The sequence below is a fragment of the Cololabis saira genome, chromosome 23, assembly GCF_033807715.1.
Source record: "Cololabis saira isolate AMF1-May2022 chromosome 23, fColSai1.1, whole genome shotgun sequence".
NCBI classification, from domain to species: Eukaryota; Metazoa; Chordata; class Actinopteri; order Beloniformes; family Belonidae; genus Cololabis; species Cololabis saira.
The window spans coordinates 31,309,042-31,331,236 of record NC_084609.1 but is presented as its reverse complement, the minus strand read 5'-3'; the positions used below and the strand labels follow the sequence as shown (position 1 = coordinate 31,331,236).

Here is a 22,195-nt window from a genome sequence, read left to right as displayed (position 1 = left end):
TACAACAGTATTGCGTGTCATGACCATCGTATTTGGCTGAAGATGTTGCACAAGATCAATGAAGCCCTGTTGCTGAACGATGTGTGATGGGTGCAAGCCTTGGACAACAAATTTGAGGACTGCTCTATCCACACTTGTCTGCGACACTCTTTGAGTCTCCCACAGCTTGGTTTGTTTGGAGGGTGAGGCCAAAGAACCTTCAGTTGATGACTTCCTTTTGAGGGCTGCTGAAGAATGCTGCGTGTAGCTCTCTAGATGAGTGGGGTGTTTCTTCTGTGGAGAAAATGAATGCACAGGCACAGATTGAGATTCATATTTCTCTCAAACCACAAGCTCAGACATCTGGGACTTCTGCTGTATTAAATGTCATGTGTGAAGTTCATGAATGAAGGTCGGACTACAAGTTAGGGTGCACTGTTTCACTGGTCTGTGAAATTATGTTGAGCAGACCAGAATATTGCCACTTATAGCCGTTTTAGGAATTAGGACTACAAACAGCTGGCATATCTGAAAAGTGGCATTATTGATGAGATAGTCCGACTTTAATTCATTTTAAACTGATAGGTGCTAGTTGGGCCTATTACCTCTTTACAAAGACCCATATAACGCTAGTATGCCCCATATTTCATACCCTCTAGTATAGCTCTGCTAAATAAATTATAGATAAATTATTAATTTCATTTGCCTGTCGTGGCGGCAATCCTAGACACCGGTGGTGGACACCAGAAGTACAGGATGCCGTCAGACTGAAGGAGTCCTACCGGGCTATGTTGGCCTGTGGGACTCCTGATGCAGTAGATGGGTTCTGCCAGGCTAAGCGAGCCGCGGCTCGGGCAGTCCTGGAGGTAAAAATCCAGGTCTGGGAGGAGTTCGGTGAGGCCATGGAGGAAGACTTTCGGTCGGCCTCGAGGAAATTCTGGAGGACCGTTCGGCGCCTCAGAAGGGGGAAGCAGTACTCTGCCGGCACCGTTTACGGTGTGGGTGGGGAGCTGTTGACCTCGACTGGGGATATTGTAGGACGGATTGAAGGAATACTTCGAGGATCTCCTCAACCCGACTGACATGCCTTCCACTGAGGAAGCAGAGAGTGAGGACTCGGGGACGTGCTCATCCATCACCCAAGCCGAGGTCACTGAGGTAGTTCGTAAGCTCCTCAGTGGCACCGGGGGTGGATGAGATTCGCCCTGAGTACCTCAAGTCTCTGGATGTCGTAGGGCTGTCTTGGTTGACACACCTCTGCGACATTGCATGGAGGAAGGGGACAGTACCATTCGAGTGGCAAACCGGGGTGGTGGTCCCTCTGTTTAAAAAGGGGGGCCGGAGAGTGTGTTCCAACTACAGGGGGATCACACTTCTCAGCCTCCCCGGGAAAGTCTACTCCAGGGTACTGGAGAGGAGATTACGGCCGATAGTTGAACCTTGGATTCAGGAGGAACAATGCGGTTTTCGTCCCGGTCGTGGAACACTGGACCAGCTGTATACCCTCCGCAGGGTGCTCGAGGGTTCATGGGAATTTGCCCAACCAGTCTACATGTGTTTTGTGGATATGGAGAAGGCATTTGATTGTGTCCCTCGTGCCATTTTGTGGGGGCTCAGTGAGTATGGGGTCCGGGGCCCTCTATTAAGGGCTGTCCGGTCTCTGTATGATCGAAGCAGGAGTCTGGTTCTCATTGCCGGCAGTAGATCAGACTTGTTCCCGGTGCATGTTGGACTCCGTCAGGGCTGCCCTTTGTCACCAGTCCTGTTCATAATTTTTATGGACAGGATTTCTAGGCGCAGCCAGGGGCCGGAGGGGATCCGGTTTGGGAACCTCAGGATTTCATCTCTGCTTTTTGCAGATGATGTTGTCCTGTTGGCTTCATCGGACCGGGACCATCATCATGTGCTGGGGCGGTTTGAGGCCGAGTGCGACGCGGCAGGGATGAGAATCAGCACCTCCAAAACCGAGGCCATGGTTCTCCATTGGGGAAGGGTGGCGTGCCTTCTCCGGGTGGGTGGAGAAGTCCTGCCTCAGGTGGAGGAGTTCAAGTATCTCGGGGTCTTGTTCACGAGTGAGGGAACGATGGAGCGTGAGATTGACAGACGGATCGGTGCAGTGTCCGCAGCTTTTTTCTTCAATTTCTTGTTCATTTTAATGCCTGGTACCACTAAAGTGTATCATGTGACTAAAACAGACAGAAAAGAAAACATTGAATGGAGAAAAGCACTGTATTTGGCAGTACAGTGCTATAGCTATTGATGTAAAAACTTAGTGATTTAGGTTATTATCAAGAAAACCATGGAAAATGGCTAGATATTTGCTCTTAAATAAAACTCTTATGAGCTATTTTTGTGGTTATCATTATATTTGTCCAAACAAATGTACCTTTAGCTGTACAAGGCATTATAATGAACAAGAATAGAAGGAGTGGTCTAATAATTTTTTCCATGACTGTATGTATTCTGACTGCCACAGATGCAAAAAGAATTTCCGAAAGGACAATAAATTGAAACTAACTAAACTAATTAACACAAGCGCGTGCACTCATACACAGACAGGACCATGCCTATCCTTAACGTTACATGCTTTATCAACCAGCTGCAGATTATAGCTTTGCACAATTAACTTAAAAATATTGCATATAGCAATAATATAAGCTCAGATAACATTTGGCTAAAAAGTCGAATTTCAAATCTCACCATGCCCACCAAACGAACTTGCAAAGTTGATGGCATGTCTTAGCATGTAGCTAGTTAACGTCAGCTAGTTAATTAGGTATTTAACATCACCTCCCCATAGCAAACACAGCAAATGTACCATTAGTAGGCCTACGTCACTAGGTTAACGTTACTACAGTATTTTGCCCATAACCCACTGATAATAAGAAATTTTAGTTTCATCTTACCTCAATATGCTTTTTCAAATTAGACGGCGAGTTTTTGAAAGCCATTAGCTTGTGGTACTTCGGTGCGCAGAGCTTGCACCGCATTATAAAGGGAGTTGTTTTTGCATCCAACCATTTCGAACAATTCTTCCAGGTACGGCCAGGGATGTACAACAGTTGGTTGGTCTTCCTGGGCCTGGCTACCAATCTCCTCGCTGGTGCTTGGTTGGGACATTTCTCCCGACGAGTTCTCTTGCGTCTCTGCCACGGAAATCTAGGCTAACGTGACCAGCGCTGCTGGAGCGCAACGTGATTTGTATCATGTGCACGTGCAATGGATCACGTACAAACCAATAGGGTGTCGGAATGGTATTATGTTTATACTTCTCATCCAACCACAACCAAATTCACTCAACCCGGATTGCGCAATTTAACTGGATAGTTTTTTTTCTAAAGGCTGAAATGAAATAGAGTAACGAGGCTATTTTTAAAATGTAAGGAGTAAAAAGTACAGATAATTGCGTGAGAATGTAAGGAGTAAAAGTAAAAAATCCTCTGAAAAATGATTACTCCAGTGAAGTATAGATAACCAAAATTTTCTACTTAAAAGGAGCATGAGGCTGGATTTATGAAAAAAATTCGTATACGTTTTAATTTTTCTAGTAATAATGTCAGATGAAGCGTTCCAAACCAAAAAGAATGAGCCCTCTAGTGCAGGGGTTCTTAACCTTTCTGACCTTGGGGCCCAATTTTTTCAGTACAGAGTGGCCCGGGGCCCGTTAAATACTAACACTGTATAGCAGGGGTATTCAACTTTAAGAGGTCCATTTAGAGAAAATGTACTCAAGCGAGTATATATATATATATATATATATATATATATATATATATATATATATATATATATATATATATATATATATTCATTCAAGTATCGCGTAGTTGTATCAACATCTGCATCTGACTGTTATATTAAAAAAGTACATACCGGTATTTGCCCATTAACATGTGTAACTTCAATTACACATATTTTTTTCTCTTAAAAATAAAATAGATTTTATTTTATTTTTCAAATGCTATCTTATTTTATTTCTTTACCAGCAGTTTGAATTTCCCCTTTTCTTTGTTAATTGTCTCAACACATTTTTATAATAAATGAATATAAACACATCTTAACAATTGAACAGTTTTGCAGTTTTTCTTTCTTCCCCTTATAATCTTATATGTCCCCACTTTCTGTCGTTCAGTGAGAGAACTGAGCTCTAATTTCTCCTGCCAGGACTTTAAATCTGGGTTGGATGGTGTCAGGTTCTCATGAGAAGGTGCTCATTGATGAGCCTGGAACGATATTTAGTTTTATTTAGCTTCTCATCTCTGTAAGAGTCAAGCTAATTACTTACTAAGTAACTTACTAAGTTTTATTTACATTAATAAGTCAGGACTGCGCGTGTCGGATTTCATCCGAGCCTGATCAGCTGAGAGCCCGCAGCTCTCTGGCCGCTGCAGCCGTGTCACTTTCCGATGTTTTTGAGAGCCCGAACAACAGTCCAGCCCACACATCTACATCTACAATCCTTCAGCAGTAACGACGGAGCCGCCCGAGCGGCACCGACCTCCCCGGCCGCGGGGACGCGTCGGGATGAATGAACACGCCGCGCTCGCTCGCTCTGGGCGCAGACCCAAGTAATCGATACCTGATCCTGGCGGATCTAAACCTACTCTGTGCAAAATGAAGGATTTTCACTATAAATACACACCATTTCTCTTACTATTACACGTATAACTAGCTGAGGATCTTCTTCTCCTCATTTGGTCGGGAGACTATGCAGTCCCGCGGCCCTCGCGGCCCACATGTACAAAACTGATTTTTTTTCGCGGCCCACTAGATGGCGCTCGCGGCCCAAGTGTGGGCCGCGGCCCTATGGTTAAGAATCACTGCTCTAGTGTATCTCTCCGTTGCCTTGAACAGGCTGTCTGCTGCAAAATGTGCTGCAATTCCGGACCGGAATTTCCCACGCTGGGCTGCGGATGTGACGTCACATGACGCTGCATGCGCGTTCTCCCGTGCCGGCTTCACTGTTGGCTGCAGTACCCCCGAACGGCCGTCGTGGTGAAGGGTGGCGCTAGAGTCTCATTTCTTAAAAGGAGCCTCATGCTCCTTTAAGTAAGGTAACGAAGTATTTGTACTTCGTTACTTGACACCTCTGATAAGGACACAAGACACAAACAAGGTCCTATGGCGCTTTTCCACTAGTACCTACTTGGCTCATCTCAATTTGGCCTGGTTTCTTTTCCATAACAATTCAGCACCTGGATCAGAAGTAGGAGGTTGGAGTGAAGCTGCTGTGACGTATTTGATTGTGTATCTAAACGAAGAAGACAACACTAAAGATGTAGAACCTGGAGGAGATGATAGATGTGCTGCTGGGTCTGTGGCTTGTGTTCCATATCAAGTTAAAAAAATGAGAGAGAGAGAAGCTTCAAGCGGCGACACTTTAATTTTTTTTAGTTTGTCTCTGCTGCTGAAAAGTCAGCTGGAGCTAGGCCTGTGTTGAAAAAAATCGATTCTCTGATTTTAAATCGATTTTCATATTAATTCCTAAAAATCGATTCATATGTCTTAAGATCAATTTAAAATTTTTTTTTTTTTTTTTTCATCATTACATTACAAAGCGATTTCCTCCGTCTCTGTTTCCTCCCTGGATCTGTTTGGTAATTCTGACCCACACTGTTTCTGAAAGCAGTTCTATCAGCATTCTGGGAGCTGATTGGTCCTTACAGCATCATTAGCTGCAATACTTGCTGTTGGATCTCAATATAATACTAGCATTAATATGTTGCAGAACTACAGTCATATAATTCATGCAACAGCTGAAAAAACTGTTTTATTAACAGTAACCCAAATCAATATCGGATCGAATCGAGATAATCGATTCTGACTCTTAAGAATCGGAATCGAATTGATTCTTAATATTTGAATCGATCCCCAGCCCTAGCTGGAGCCGTGAGCAGCTATGAAGAGACAGAGCTCCTGGTAGATCTGGTCGTTCCTTATCTCCGTCTAGATCTTTTTAATTCTCTCCTCAGCACCAGGTTTATGAACATCTGCACCTCAGAGTTGGATCATGAAACTGACTTTTCCTGCCATTGCTGCTGGAATAAAATGAACAAGAATCCGTCAGAGTCTCTTTCTCTGATTTCCTCCTCCTGACTCAGACGTCTGACTCCAACCCCCCGACCAATCGGTGGCCTGTAGTGTGATGATGTCAGATACAGCCGACTCAGCAGCTTAGAACCTCGGCAGAATAGTTACAGAAAAGTATCTACTCGGCACGTTAGACCCCTGGTGGAAAAGAACCAAACTGAGGCGAGTCGGGCTGAGTAGGTTCTAGTGGAAAGCGCCACTAGAGGCCAGACGAGGTCCACATGAGGCGCTGAGAACAGGAACGCGCTCACACAGTTGTCTTCATGAATACATGGACTCTCTGTACACCCAAGACCAGGGTGGAGCTGTCAGCAGCTCCGCCTCCAACCACGACCCCAGAAATGACAAACCAGCACGACAAACCAGTGTGCAGCACCTCTGGTCCCCGCAATCCTGCTGGTCCCAACGACGACTTCACCGAGAACGGTCCTCACAAAGTACTAAAACCACACACACACACACACACACACACACACACACACACACACACACACGGCGGCTCGTGTCAGATTATTGGAGTCAGCCCTCCAGTTTTCACATGCCTTTCATTCCTCAGCCCGGTTCAACAGACGGACCAGCAGGAGGCGCCACTGGTCTCAAACACAGAGACACAAGCTCATGCAGATACCTGGCAGTTCCTACAGCACTACGTGTGGATTCATCTTCACAGCTCTGGAGCTGGATCAGTGACTAAGGCTGCTTTCACTCCTGTCCCATTTGGAGCAGTTGTTCCCAAACAGGGAGCGTTTCGCCCTAAAGATCGGTTTGTTTGGTACATGTGAACACAGAAATCACACTCGGATGTGGGACAAAACAAGCGAGCTGAGACCCTGGAGAGTTGGTCTCGGCTCGCTTCCATTCCAGACCTGGAGCGGTTCGTTTGCAGTGAGAACAGAATCCACACAGCAACCGACACAACTCACTCATAACCATTGTTGTTTTTCCCGGGGTACGGAAGAGGAAACTCCTTCCGCGTTCCTTTCTGACCAATGAGAGAACATTTGGTTCATGGCTTCATGGGTTCATTTGTTAACAGCTTTGAACCGCTACAGACGGTTGCCTTGTGAACACAAACGCCACAAACGAAACCACCGTATTGATTTAGCCCCTGAATCGGAACAAAACAAACGGGCCACAGGTCTGAAAGCAGCCTCACTCAGCCTAGCGCTCGTCACGCAGCAGCTAATCCACATCATGTGCTCTGAGTTGCTGTGGAGGCCTCGCCGAGGGCTGGGTGTGACTTCTGCCAGGAAAATGAAGGGAGAAAAAAAAAAAAAAAAAAAAAAAAAAAAAGGAGGAGGTTTCCTCTGCCTAGAGCAAGAGGAAACTGCAATCAAACCCAGCTGCTGCATACTTCCTGCTTCACCACACGCACACGCCCACTCTGGACAGGACAAAATGTTCAGGTGGGGGTTTTCTTAACCTGGTCACTCCTCGGGATCTGGGAGGTGAACAGGCCAATATCCCCACAATTATAAAGGACAAAATGCATAATCTTTGTCTCAATGGATAGTTAAGACCTCACAGCTTACATTCCCAGTGTCAGAAACATTGTGAATGTTCACATGCATGAGCAAATTGTGATAAACCAAAGAAAAAAAGACCATGATAGCAATGCATATAATTATAAAGACACCACTGCCTGGATTCAGCAACTCCCTGACTACAACTGTACCAAGTTACATGAGAATAGTTTAAATGGGACCTATTATGGATCTAATCCCCATTTTAAACAGGCCTTGAATGTCTTAAAAACAAGCTTTTGATTGTTTTTGCTAAATAAATTAGAAATTCAGCCTCTGAGCCATGTCTTTATCTTCCCCTTCTCTAACCTCATTATCTATGCAGGATTCTGAGTGGGCGGGGCTATGATAATGAGGCTCTGTGCTGATTGGCTGCCTGAATGACGCGATACACCGCTACGAAAAAATGGCGGAAGCTCCGGCCGGCGGAGTTAGTTGTGGCCGTGGTTTCACGCATCGGAGGACAACCGATGTAAATCGCTCCTGTCGTTACGTAATGAAAGGAGCAGAATCTTATTGGCTCGTAGATCCACATCACACTGGACGGCTCATCCGGGCGGCTGTACAGACACTGCAGAATTTGGTTGCTTTCCTCCTCCTCTGAGTTGGCAGGCTGAGGGGAGATCACTTTATATATGTTAAAGCAAGAGAAAACCTGTTTTTTATAATAGGTCCCTTTTAAAGCACAGATTTTATAAAGGTTTTAGTCTGGATAGTACCAAGCGGACTCTCCATTTGGCCACTTGGATACTATATATATTTTTTTTACATCTTTGAAGGGAATAAGACTATAAAATACTTTGATGATACATGATTTCATAAATGTAAAATCAATCCAGAAATCCCTGTGCTCTGTGCAGGTCTCTCTGTGGGTGTCGCTCTACACGCTGTGCAACTGAGCATCACTGATCCAAGAAGGATCAGTGATGCTCAAGTTTACGCTCAACGGCAGAGGCCTGATGGAAGAAGTCTCGTTCAAGTATAATATATCGTTTGAAAGCGACATGTAAAATGTCAAAGTTTACGTACATTTCCAAAAGCAACGAGAAGTCACGACGGACGGTCAACCGAGACGAGTCACGAGTGGACCATTCAAGACAGTTGTCCGTCCCTTCTCTTCCGCGGGACCCACTTCCCCGTCAGAACTGTGTAACACCATAACCACCAACGAGCCTCTAACGGGCCTCTGTGCAACCTGACCGGTCCGAGCTGGACCTGTTCCTGGAAGACGACCGGGGGTCCGGAGCCCCCCCCCCCTCCTTCTCAGAGGAAAGTGTTACCTTTTGGTGCTGGCTGCTGCGGGTGCGGGTGGTGACGGGGGTCTTGGCTCTGCTCCTGAGGGGTCTGTCCACCACTGGAACTGGTTCTGGCTCTGGCTCTGGTACCGTCACTGGCTCCGGCTCTGGCACTGATGTCACTTCTGAACATGAACAATGACGAATAAAGAATCTTGAATTTTCCAGCAGCGCCGCAACGAGCTCTCGGTCAGGGTTGGTTGAGGACGCAACCGAGAGCAGCATTCTGCTAGTGAATGAGCCTCCTCCCAACTGCTAGGGCTAGGCTAGGGCTGGGCGATATATCAAGTATACTCCATGTATCGCAGCTTCTACTCTGTTCAATGTACAAAATTACTATATCGTGAATTTTCGAGTATACATTGTCACACATTTGCTTTTAGCCACGGTCATTAAATTACAGGCTTTTCTCACTCTCTCGTCTTCTCAGAGAGATAAAACAAGCGCACCTAGTTAAATACGTCAGTCACGTGTAGGGGTGTAACAATATATCGTGCCACGAAATTTTGCGATAAAAAAACATCACAATACGTGTCAAGGAGGTGACAAACTGTAGCGCGATATTGGGTTATTAATATGAATATATTGTGTTTACTAGTAACATCCTATTGGTGCAGCGGGATCACGTGACGACCTCGACCCGCGGACCAAAATCTTCCTCCGCTCAGAAGAAACTCTTGCAGTTTTGAGCTCTGAACTTTTACTGATGTAAGGCTGGTGTAGAGTTAAGCCTTACCTTATTAATTAAACCTTTTTGGGGTGGTGAGTAGGATAAACACGGGGACAACTTCTGCTGAGTTCCAGTGTACTTTAATGTCCCTCAACAGTGTAGGATTTTAGAACATCAACACAGCACCTAGTGCCGTACTGTGGCGTATCACTCCGCCCAATCTAAAACAGACTAATCACTACAGATAAACTGACTAGTGTCATTATAGTCCCTGATTTACATCAGAATATAAAGAATATATTTATAAAATAATCAACCCTGAATTACCAAAATAAACTTCTTAACAAAAATAAATCTCCTCTTACACTTATAAGGTGAGCATGAATAAATCTTTTTATGATGTAAAATTGTATGTATTTATTTACTTTTATTTATTTATTTAATTTTAGTTAAATTTCTGAAAAAAAAAAGTCAAATCATACATGAGAGAAACCATTCAGTTTGTGGTAAAATATTTGTACTTGTATGAAACTGAAGATCATAATGCAAACCTGACATTTACTTTTAGTTCAGTTTGTGGAAAATGGTTGGCCTGGCTTTCTCTTTAAAACTTAAACAGTTATAAAGCATTACAAACTGGAACAATAGGGCAAATGTACAGCATTGTTTTGTATTTTGTGTCTTTCAAATAAAAGAACATTTTTTCCAGTCATATGTTCCTCATTCAAAATACTGCTATAATATCGTATCGTTATCGTGATCTCAATATCGTGTAATTAGTGTATCGTTACACCCCCACTGTTGAAGTCACGACAACAGACCAAGACAGGAAGTGAGCAGCAGATCTGGGCCAGTCCTGGTCCTCAGGATCCCCTGCAGGTTCCACATGGTTCCCAAACCAACCACTAACAGGTCTGGCAGACTTTGGTGAGAAGGTGGGAACCATCTACAACCTCTCAGGGAATCCTGGGGACCAGGGAACTCTTGTCCCACGTCCTTCCAGTAAGATGCAGGAGGCGAGCGCTCTCACCGTCCTCCTTGTCGCTGTAGACGTCGGGCTCGGCGCTGCCGTTGTGGTTGGCCGGGCCGTCGGCGGGAGGCGGCGCTGCCGGACCGCTGTCCAGCAGCCTCTGCAGCTTCTTCTCGTAGAGGCCACGGGTGGAGGCTGGAGACGGCAGCAGGGACACGGTTGGACACGGCCAGGAACATTCACAAACAGTCTTATTTACGGGTCAAACAAAGAGTTTGAAGAGAAAATAACCGCTACACAGCTGGAATTGAACTTGAACAAAAGGGGTTTTACTAGAGCTGTCAAATGATTATTTATTTATTTATTTTTTTTTTTAAATCGCGAGTTGTTCATAGTTAACTCGCGATAAATTGCACATTTATTCACACATTTTTTGCTGTTCTAAATTACCTTAAGGTTTTTAATACCGTTAACAACATGAGAAAGGGCAAATATGCTGCTTTATGCCAATATTTATTCAACTTTCCACAAAAAAAGCTTTTGACCTGAATGTAACATTCCTTCATGAATACAAACAATGTAGTCCCCAACTTTACACTTGGAAAGACTAACTTAAGATTCCTTGTTTTTCTTGGGTGAAACTGGCCCTTTTAACAGGAAGCAGGATAGTACTTAGGCATTGGAAGTCAAGAGAGAAGGTCAGTTTTAAGGAATGGAGAGATGAGCTGGCTAAAATAGCTTCATTTGAGCAGCTTATTCACAGAGTTAACAACAGTATAAGTGTGTTCAGAAAAGTCTGGGAACCCTATCTGGAAATAATGAGTGGAGAGGTTAGCCATAATAATTGAAATCTGTGTGTCATATCCCTGATGTATGTGTATTAACAAATAATGTGTGGTAGATGAAGGTGAAGTTCAATGTTGTAGGAGGAAATGCATATGGTGTCAAGAGGAATGTGCATTTTCTTTGTTTTCTGTTTTTTTTTTCTTTGTCTTTTCTTTTCTCGTGTTCACAGCTTGGTTTTGTATTGCTGTAAACGGCCATATTATGGACATGTGAAGTGCTTGATCGAGTGATGGAAAATCAATAAAAAAGTTTAATCATAAAAAAAAAGATTCCTTGTTTTTTTAAGCAGCTCAATGTAAAACAATGAACCATATGCATCACAAACATTGTACAAGAAGTGCATTGGTCAGTTACATTCTCCATGTAATTATGTCTAACCTCATATGGAGGAAAATAAAAGGCTGTCTGTTTTTGACGACGGGGGGGGGGTTGCTATTACTGCATCAGTCGTGTGTTTGGCTGCAAGTGTATTTGAGACTCGACGTACTTCGGTGGTAATTCATTTCAAATCGACAGTACATGCAAATAACTTTAGTCTTGTCCAGTCTTGTCTGGCATCTTTTTGAAAGTGAACTTGTCGTTCAAAAGTCCCTTTTCATTCTCCATCTTTCCTCGCTTTTCAAAAATGTTCACTCAGTCGTCCACCATACTTTTCCTCAAGCTACCGGTGCCGTCGACCGCCACAAATTATAGAAGGCACTTTTTTTTTAAAATCCTGCGCGTTAATCGTACATTAAAAACATTGTCGGCATTAAGAGGACCTTAAGTTAATGTGTTATTAACGCGTTTGACAGCCCTAGTTTTTACACGTGTACGTGGGTGTAAGGTTTCAGCCGCCGCAGGAGAACTCACCCACGATGGGGCCGACGTCCACGCCCTGCTTCAGCAGCTCTTCCCTCAGAGCTTCGTCAGTGAACGCCGTCACGTCCGGGTCGGGCTGGACCTTCTCTGTCTTCCTGGTGGATTTCTGCAGAACAGCAGCAGGTTGAGAACAACAACAACAATGGTGCCAGATTCACCAGGAACCTGGAGGGTGGAAACCCTCCTGGGACCTCGGACCAGACACTCCGTCTGCTTTCATGTTGGATACGCTCTCCAACTCAACCCCGACCCACTTCTCAGTGCCTGTAATAAATAAATAAATAAATCTCTGTAAGCTCGTGGTCTGGCCGTGTCGCCGCTAGGGCTGCAACTAACGACTATTTTAATAGTCGACTAGTCACCGACTATTGAAACGATTAGTCGACTAATCGGATAATTCGTAATTTTTACCCGCCCACATCTGCAAAACTCTGAGAATTCATGCCCGCACGGCGCACGATAATAGAGATGCATTGATTTAGTGTCTTCTCCCGTCCCGCAAGAGAAATGTCCAGACAATCTGATCTAATGTTAACATGATCATTGTGGAGCTTGATGGATAATTGACAGTTCATAGGCACCTGACTGAAAGTTAGATGCAAATCCATCATTGTCGTCACACAAGCTTTTTCACCTTTCGCGCAGCATCAATTATGATTGAGGTTATAGCAACGAGAATAGCTGTGAATGGGTCAAATAATAATAAATAACATGAAATAAACAAAGTTAACGAATGGAACAAATTAATTTAACAAACGAAAATACGCTTAACGTCTTACAAAGGCGAGTCCATTACATAGTTCAAAGCAGTAATCCGATGACGTTTACAACAACAAACCGCTGCCAGCACGTGCGTTCCCACACCTCAGACCACGCCCTCTTAAAAAGGAGCATGAGGCTCCTTTTAAGAAATGAGACTCTCTAGCACCACCCTTCACCACGACGGCCGTTGGGGGTACTGCAGCCAACAGTGAAGCCGGCACGGGAGAACGGGGAGAACGTGCATGCAGCGTCATGTGACGTCACATCCGCAGGACAGCGCGGGAAATTTGGGCCCGAATTGCAGCACATTTTGCAGCACACAGCCTGTTCAAGGCAACGGAGAGATACACTAGAGGGCTCATTCTTTTGGGTTTGGAACGCTTCATCTGACATTATTACTAGAAAACTTAAAACGTATACGCATTTTTTTCATAAATCCTGCCTCAAGCTCCTTTAAGAGGCCGTGGCCGTCTCTACAAAACATCAACACTGAAAACGGCATCGCCAGTATGGGAGTTTTACAATAGCCCCTTTCACACAGCCAGTTCGAGGCGGGAACGTTGCGCCTTTAAGCCGCCTCGCTGTTCTGTGTGAAAGTCACGGAGGCGGAATGGGGGGGCCAAGTGGCCCCACCAATAAGCCGGCAGCGGAGGTAGTCACAGAGCCGTCACAGAGACGAAACGGGGTCTGTGTGAATGACACAGCCGGCATGCCGCTGACATGACGGTCGGACTGACGCTGTCGTCACGCCTCTGATTGCGGAACGCCGGCATGCTGTGTGAATTTACAGACGGGAGCGGCGTTATGCCGGCGTTGTATGGTTCTGTGTGAACCAACAAAGGCGGCGTATTGGCAGGACTTCTTTACACCAATATTGCGGAAAGGGGCTATTGTCTGAAAAGGACAACAAATTTGCAGTTTGGAGGTGTGTACAAAGGAGAAACCCCGAGGAGCAATGCTACAAAAGAATTTAAACACAACGAAGCTGATAAGACATTTGAAAGGTTCTCACATCAAGGAGTATATTGAGTTTTCAAAGCTGGCTGCCGTAAGGCAGAGAAAGAACAGGAGCAACGCCGCTAACTCAGCTGAACGTTACAGACCTATAAATGACAGCAAGAAAAATAAAGAACTACATCATAAGGTAATGGATTCATGAGCTTTGATCATCAGCCGCTTTCTCTTGTAGCAGACGTCAGGTTTAAATGCTTCCTTAGCTGCTCGGATCCACGGTGCACGCTGCCGACTCGTAAATATTTCACTGTTGACAGGAGTTACACCAGACTATAATCAGTCACATCCAACCCTAACTTACTCAGGACGACAGCCGTGTCAGTCGCTGCACGTGGAGTTCTAGTGTGAGGAAACTCTTGTGAGTGAAGCACAACTCTTCACACGCACCGGATGCTATCACTAAAGCTTTCATAACTCATTTTTATTTCAAGATTTAATTCCTTTTTCCACAGGAAAACTAAGGTTTATAGTTTACAACTTGTATCAACTCTAACACAGTGACATGTGTACTGTTGGTGTACTGCACTGGTGCACGTCATTACTCCCACAAGAAAGTTTAAGCTAGTAAACTACACAATCTAAGTCATCTCTAGAGGGTGAAATATTAACATTTTGCCTCAGCCTGCAATAAAACAGTCAATTCATGATACTTTCTCATCTTGATACCTAATAATACCATGTCAGTGTCGTGTACATGAGACAACAATATTGAAGAATTGATGGATTTCACGCTGTGATTGGAAATATCGGGATCGGCAGACACTGCTTTTGGTGATCGGTCCTCAACATCCTGATCGGTGCATCTCTAATAATGGGAATGTTTGGGAATGTTCCGGTTCGTGAGAAGAGGCCCTGAGCGGGGTCATCCCAAGGTGTGCCAGGGAGGAACACCACTCTGGTGTCCTGGGAAGGTCCAGCTGGACGCGTCTGCACGTCCCACACTGGGGGACATAACGAGATAACCAGCAGCAGCCGGAGACCTCCTCTGTCCTCCTCCGTCCTCACGGCAGACCAGAACAAACTCCAATTAGAACACCAATTAGAGCCCATAATTCAATTCAGATGGAATGACCACCAATCCAGCCTCCCAGCGCTGGTTTCAAAGAATCACGAGGTTCTCTGACGGGTCTCACTTACGGGATCCGTCACGGATGGAACCAGAATGAAAGGTATCACGTGAGTTACATTATTGGCACTTTTCCACTAGTACCTACTCAGCCCGACTCTCCTCCACTCGGTTTGGTTCTTTTCCACCAGGGGTCTAACGTGCCGAGTAGATACTTTTCTGTATCTATTCTGCTGAGGTTCTAAGCTACTGAGTCGGCTGTATCTGACATCATCACACTACAGGCCACCGATTGGTCGGGGGGTTGGAGTCAGACGTCTGAGTCAGGAGGAGGAAATCAGAGAAAGAGACTCTGACGGATTCTTGTTCATTTTATTCAACCAGCAATGGCAGCAAAAGTCTGTTTCATGATCCAACTCTGAGGTGCAGATGTTCATAAACCTGGTGCTGAGGAGAGAATTAAAAAGAGATCTAGACGGCCATAAGGAACGACTTTTCAGCAGCACAGAGACAAAACAAAACAAAAGCGTCGCCGCTTGAAGCTTCTCTCTCTCATTTTTTAACTTGCTATCGAACACAAGTCACAGATCCAGCAGCACATCTATCATCTCCTCCAGGTTCTACATCTTTAGTGTTGTTGTATTCTCAGTTTAGATACACAATCAAATACGTCACAGCAGCTTCTCCAACCTCCTACTTCTGATCTGGATATTGAAAAGAATCGAAAATCGAAAATCGAAAATTGAAAAGAAAAAAGAAACAAGGGCAAGGCGAGTCGAGCTGTGTAGTACTAGTGGAAAAGAGCCACAACAGGAAATTACAGACTTTAAACCCCCCCCCCCCCCAAAGAAAAGCAAACTTGCAGGAGTTTCATGTGAGTGCAGATTCAGACCATCACATGACCTCCGGCACCGTGACCTGCAGGAGTCCCGACAGGTCGTTTCCTCCAGTCTGAGGGGACGACTGCTCCAGAGCTGTACCAACTAAAACCCCTGGCCGCTCTGAAGCAGAGTCTAGAGGCACCGCCCCGCCCCGGAGGCACACGGGTTAGGACGGATCTGACACACGGCCAGAACCGCCCCCAGCCCGACGAAACCAGGAATCTCTGTCCGTTTGATCCGCCCATCACAAGAATCTTTTGGCGTGCATCGGGTGGTGACGACGCGTGAAGAGCAGCTCACCTGCACGTGCTCAGAACTGCACTTCTTCCACCACAGGAATCAGTAAAATGTGAGGAATGCGTGTGTGTGTTTCATAACCAGCCCGAGGGGAGGAGGGGGTGGAGGCCAACGGCGTCACACTTTCCTCCACTACTACCCCTCCGGGGGAGCGGGGTTACTACGACAACCACAGGTGTACAGGAGGTTCAACGCCTGAGCTGGAGCTGCTGCCCCAGACCCGGGGAGGTTTGTGTGTGTGTGTGTGTGTGTGTGTGTGTGTGTGTGTGTGTGTGTGTGTGAGAACCAGTACTTGAGTTGAGGGGTAATGGCATCCCCCCCCTGAAATAAAAACAGTCCAAATCATCCCCCCTGAAATAAAAACAGTCCAAATCATCCCCCCCTGAAATAAAAACGGTCCAAATCATCCCCCCTGTAAAATTGCCATCCCTCCTTTCCATCCCTTATGTCATTTCATCAATGAATGTGGTTTTACTGCTATTTCAACATTTAGAGTCATCACCAGAAAAATAACACCAGAAAAATAACTTATTTGACAATTTTCACCTGTTTCAAGTACATTTTCACTTGAAATAAATAAAAACAATCTGTCAGTGGGACAAGATTTATCTTCTTATTACAAGCAAAGAAATCTTGTTCCACTGGCAGATTTTTCTACTTATTTCAAGTGAAAATCTACTTGAAACAGGTGAAAATTGTTGTTTTTTCCAGTATATGAGTCTTGTTTTAAGTGTAATGAGATTTTTTTTACTAAAATTTTAACATTTTAACTAGAAATAAGACAAATATTCTTGTTAAGATTGTGAGTTTTTGCAGTGATCCATGTTACTTATCCTGTGAAGGACAGAGTCATATTGATAAGTTCAGAAAAGTGTTTTTTATTGTTGTGTTTTGATGTATTTGATGTAAGCCCAGTGGATATTTAAAGCTTACAGAAGGCTGCATTTAACTGCTGCTATGTCATTCCTGCAGCATTTCTGCAGGTGTTTTGGTCACTGCTATTATTTGTAATATATTATATTATTTGTAATCAGCACAAATTATCTGTCCCCATATGATCAAATCCACCATCCCCCCTGATTTTTTTTTTTTGTACAACTCGAGTACTGGTGTGAACACTGCATCCTGTCAGCACCTGTCCTCCTCCGGGCCCCGCCCCCCCTGAACCGGCCCAGACCGGCCCGCTGCACACCTGTCCCAGGCCAACAACAACAACAACAACAAAAACAGCAGCAGCAGCAACAGCAACAACGCTGCAGGCGTCACAGCTGTGATTCGCTGACGGCTGATTAACCGCCGCGGTTACGGCGCAGGAGGAAACACAGGCTGCAGAGACTGACGTGGTCTCTAAACACCAGCTCGCTGTGGGTCACGCTTGCAGCCCAAACACAGAATACCCAGCACATCCCAACCGCCGGCCAGCATCTGCGGCTCGGAGGGAAAACCGTGGAACTTCCTCTGAAGTCCAGGAATGCAGCCGGTCTGCATCTGGGGGCAATTATATCACAACTATGAGAGGAATGCTGGGAAACGGCGTCAGGCTGAGCTGAAGCCCACAGTCATAAACGTCTGTAAGCTCCATCCAACAGGAGAGCAGGTCCGGGTCCGAGGCCAGGAGCCCGGGGAGCCTTTCCTGGGACGTCTACAGGGCACAATACCGTGAAAACATTCTGAAGAAGTCTCTGTACGGGACACAGCCCTGAATCAGTGCAGGATACTTGGGATCTTCAGACCTGCAGGGGGGGTGGGGGGGGGGGGCATCTAGAAATTACAGTCCGAGAACCCAGTTGGTCTGCAAATGCAGATTAAAGGTCCGACCAGGGAACACCATCAACCCAGCGTAAGTTACAGCTAGGGATGGGAATCGAGAACCGGTTCTTGTTGAGAACCGGTTCCCAGTGTTTCAATTCCTTGGAATCGTTTGCCTTTTTCACAAACGATTCCCTTATCAATTCCAGTGGGCACAACGTGCACATTCGCGCCCAGCAGGAAAACATGGGGACAAAGCGGCATAAACGCTCGAAAGTTTGGTTACCAAAAAGGATGACAACAGGGCAACAATACTTGCAATGTGGACATTTCAACAAAGGGGTGAAACTGTCAGGACTCGGCCGGCTGATGCGCTGGGAGCGCGGAGTCAGCCGGCGTGTGGTAAGGCTGATTTATGGTTCCGCGTTACACCAACGCCGAACCTATGGCGTAGGGTACACGGCGACACGCACCGTATGGCGTAGGCTCTGCGTTGATTTAATGCGGAACCATAATTCATGCTTTAGAAGAGCTGCGCGCTCGGCCACGCGGACGTGCCAGGCGCACTCCGGCGGACAGCGGAGCTCCTGACACACCTGCAGCTCGTCAGCTCATCTATGGAGAAGTTAAAGAGCTTCTACCGCTAGCTTCTCCTTTCATCAAGGCAGGGAAGAGAATCAGGCCAGAATAGATGAATGTCACCAGCAGTGACTAAGTTTGTGTTGTTGAACATGTTACTGGACATTCTTGTGTAATTGCCACAAAATAATTTGTTGTATTTAGTTAATTTCTACAGAAGAATATTTATTTTACGTCTTAAGACCTCACTTATATTTTTTTGTTCAAAGATATAAAACAAAGTTGATACTAAAATTGTTTGTTCTCCTTTTTTCCAAATGATAACCGATAAGAGAATCGATAAAGAATCGAATCGTTAAGCAGAATCGAAAATGGAATCGGAAAAATCTTATCAATTCCCATCCCGACTTACAGCACATGCATGTTTCAGGGCAACATCTGCCCCGTCCAGGCGGCGCCTCTACAGGGAAGGTCTGGCATCCTTTAGAAATGCACCGATCACCGATCTCCAAAATAAGTGTCTGCAGATCCTGATGTTGCAGATCACCCATCACAGCGAGAAATCCATAAATTAGTCAATAGTGTTGTCTCATGTACACAACACTGACATTGTATTATTAGGTATAAAAATTAGGAGATGAGAAAGTATCATGAATTGTCTGTTTTATTGCAGGCTAGAGACTCTTAGGGCCAATCCCAATACACCCCCTACTTTCTACCACTAGCGCTAAAAATGAAGCCACAGGCGTAGGGTCCTTGTAATCTTCCCTAGGGATTGGGACACCACTTGCTACATCACTGCGTGGTTTACGTTCGGGTACGTAAGCGACTGCGTAGTTACGTTTGCACAAACGTCACACGATATCAGGAAGCCCAGAGCTAGAAGCTGTTTTAATTTCAGCTGTAGCGCTGTTAATATGCCACTTTATTAAGTTTTAATATTTTTTCCAGGCGTAAAAGTACTCGTTAAGATCCCCAACCTGGACTCAGTTTATCCAAATAACGCCTGTTAAGAAATTTGCCCCGATGTTTTCAGCAGCCGGTTCGGGAGTTGATTTGTGGTTCTGCGTTAAATCGACGCAGAGCCTACGGCTATGACGGGCAGCCCCGGGACCGACGGGCAGCTAAATACATTTAAATGCTTCACTGTGAAACAGCCAACTTATGCAGTTAATCTAACTAAACATCAGTGACTGGCTGCAGTCAAAGGTTGTTGTTCTAAACCTTTAAAAACTTAACAGTTTTAATGTGTGGAACTAACAAGTGTCAGGCGTGTGCCATGTTTACTGCTTTATTTTACTAGTAAACTTGGATTTGAACTTTAGAGTCACAGATCTTATCTTCTTCAGGAGTACCAGCAAAGCAGAAACATGTCCCAACTTTTCTAAACCATGAAACCAACCCGGTTTAAACAGTCACTTCACTAATTTGTCCTTTGAGGGCGATTAGGTTTGCAGCAGATAAACATTCAGCTACAGCTACGTTCAGACTTAAAAACATACATGATGCGAGCAGAGAAAAACTACATCAGATGCACCAAGCTCATAGTCAACAGAAAAACGAGGGAGAGCAATAAAAAGGGAGACTACCGATCAGCATTAATAAGTGATGAACCGAAAATGAAAATTTGTGGCCGAAACCGAAAATGATAAACACTTGGCCGAATACCATACCGAACATGGTTGTTTGCAGTTTTTTTTATTTTGCCAATTTTTTCACCATTGCATATATCAAATAAATGTGCTTTAGGCATGCTTTTCAAAAGAAAAAAATGTCACATGAATCTGAAATGAACAACTGAACATTTCCCAGCATTTTTTAAATATTCCAGCAGACATACCAACAAAGCACAATAACTTAAAATAAATAGGCAATAAAAAAAAATTCTGGCCATTACATTAGTCCTATAACTGACTGCTGAAAAACATAGGCCTTAAAAAAAAAAGAAAAAGAAAAAAAAAGCATTTAATGCATTAAAGTATCGTAAAAAAGTGAAAAAGAAGTGGATAAAACAAAAAGAAAAAGAAAATCAAACCATTTCCCATACAAGTATTAATATGGAAAAAGGATTGATTTTCTTTTTATTTATTTTGTTTTATCCACTTCTTTTGCGTCATCTAAACATGCCGTTATTAATTGTTCGGTTTTTCCCCCACTTATTCCACCGAACAACGAAAGTGTTTTTTTTTTTTGCTATTTTCGGCCGAACAATTTCGGTTACCGAACATTCAGTGCATCACTAGCATAAATAGTTTTAAATACATTTCAACAACATGGGTGGCAGCATGGGCCAGGTTCTAAACCACGGTTACCTCCTCTTCTCTGCAGCGTTCAAAGCATTAATGGAGAGAGGCACAAAGGAACATTTGTATTAGGGGTGGGCGGTACACCGGTGTCATAGTCATCACCGGTGTGAAACTGTGCCACGACATGGATTTTGCAATACCGTCAATACCGTAATAAATCAATTATAAAATAATAAGCCTAAATAAGGCATTAAAAACGTCGGTGATATGCAAGGTTTGCTGCCGTGTTGTGACAGCAAGAGGTGGAAACACAAGCAACCTGTTTCATCACTTAAAAAACACGCACACCCGTGAATATGAAGAGGCAACCCGGGCCAAAACGAGCGCAAGTGGGACCGCTGCTCCGCTGCAGCACCAGCGGAGCAGCGGTCCCAAGACTACACAGCTTTCACTGCAGGCATCGTTTACTGCTGCTACACCTTACGACAAGAGTAGTAAGAAATGACAGGGCTTAAAGTATTCCGGCACCGTGCCGGATCTCCGACGTACGGAGTTTTTTTTCTCGGCGTGCGAGTTTGACTGCTTTATAAAAAAAAAAAAAAAAAAAAAAAAAAGGTTTGAGAGAAAAAAAAAAGTTTGAATCAACTGAGTTCGTCTACCAATGGAATGAGAGGAAAGCAGCTCTGGCTCAACCAAACCAACACTAGCCAATCAGAAGTAGAGCTGGGCGGGTCTTTGACGGCAGCGGAGCGCAGAGTGCTGTTTCAACCTGCCGGAATACCAATCACCGACTTCAAGATGGAGAAAAAATTAATGAATGTCGGTTTAAAAGAATCTTTTTTCCCAGAAGAAAAAAAGAGTGACAAAAAAATACCCATAACCATGTTCTTCTCTCGAAAAAACACACCTGCACCGCGGGCTTTAGAAGAAAAAGACGCTACAGCGCAAGTCGGTATGCAGCGGCATCAGAACAGCAGAGAAATACGTTCGAGGCGGTGCTGATCTCCGCAATTTGAAGCTTTGTATAATAATTATATAAAAAAAAAAAAGGGTTGCTACTATGTGAATATCACTTATCATGGGTTCTTTTTGGAACGTAACCCTCTCGAAAAACAAGCGATTACTGTATATGAATACTCATGGCATAAACCTGTCAAGTTTTGGATTTAAAATTAAGGGAAATTTTCCACCACCCGCTGTCCAACCAGCCCAACCGAGGTCCAGTATTACATTTTAAGACAGGTTTACAAAATATTTAAAATATAATAAAAAAATAAAAATAAATATAATATAATATATATATATGTAAGATCTTTAGGTTTTTTGCCAAATAAATATGTTGAGAATGCATAATACTCTCCCATGTC

At 44.5% G+C, this 22,195-nt stretch overlaps 1 protein-coding gene across 1 annotated transcript in view; it reads right to left on the bottom strand.

Moving 5' to 3' along the window:
- Nucleotides 1-22,195, bottom strand: part of LOC133424121 (lamina-associated polypeptide 2-like) — a 39,883-nt gene that overhangs the window by 12,450 nt on the left and 5,238 nt on the right. The window contains exons 3-5 of the mRNA XM_061714552.1: nucleotides 12,226-12,340; nucleotides 10,588-10,722; nucleotides 8,873-9,012 (exon numbers count right to left, since the gene is read on the bottom strand). Of these exons, the coding sequence (XP_061570536.1) occupies nucleotides 8,873-9,012; nucleotides 10,588-10,722; nucleotides 12,226-12,340 (390 nt within the window). The remainder of the gene's footprint in view (nucleotides 1-8,872; nucleotides 9,013-10,587; nucleotides 10,723-12,225; nucleotides 12,341-22,195) is intronic.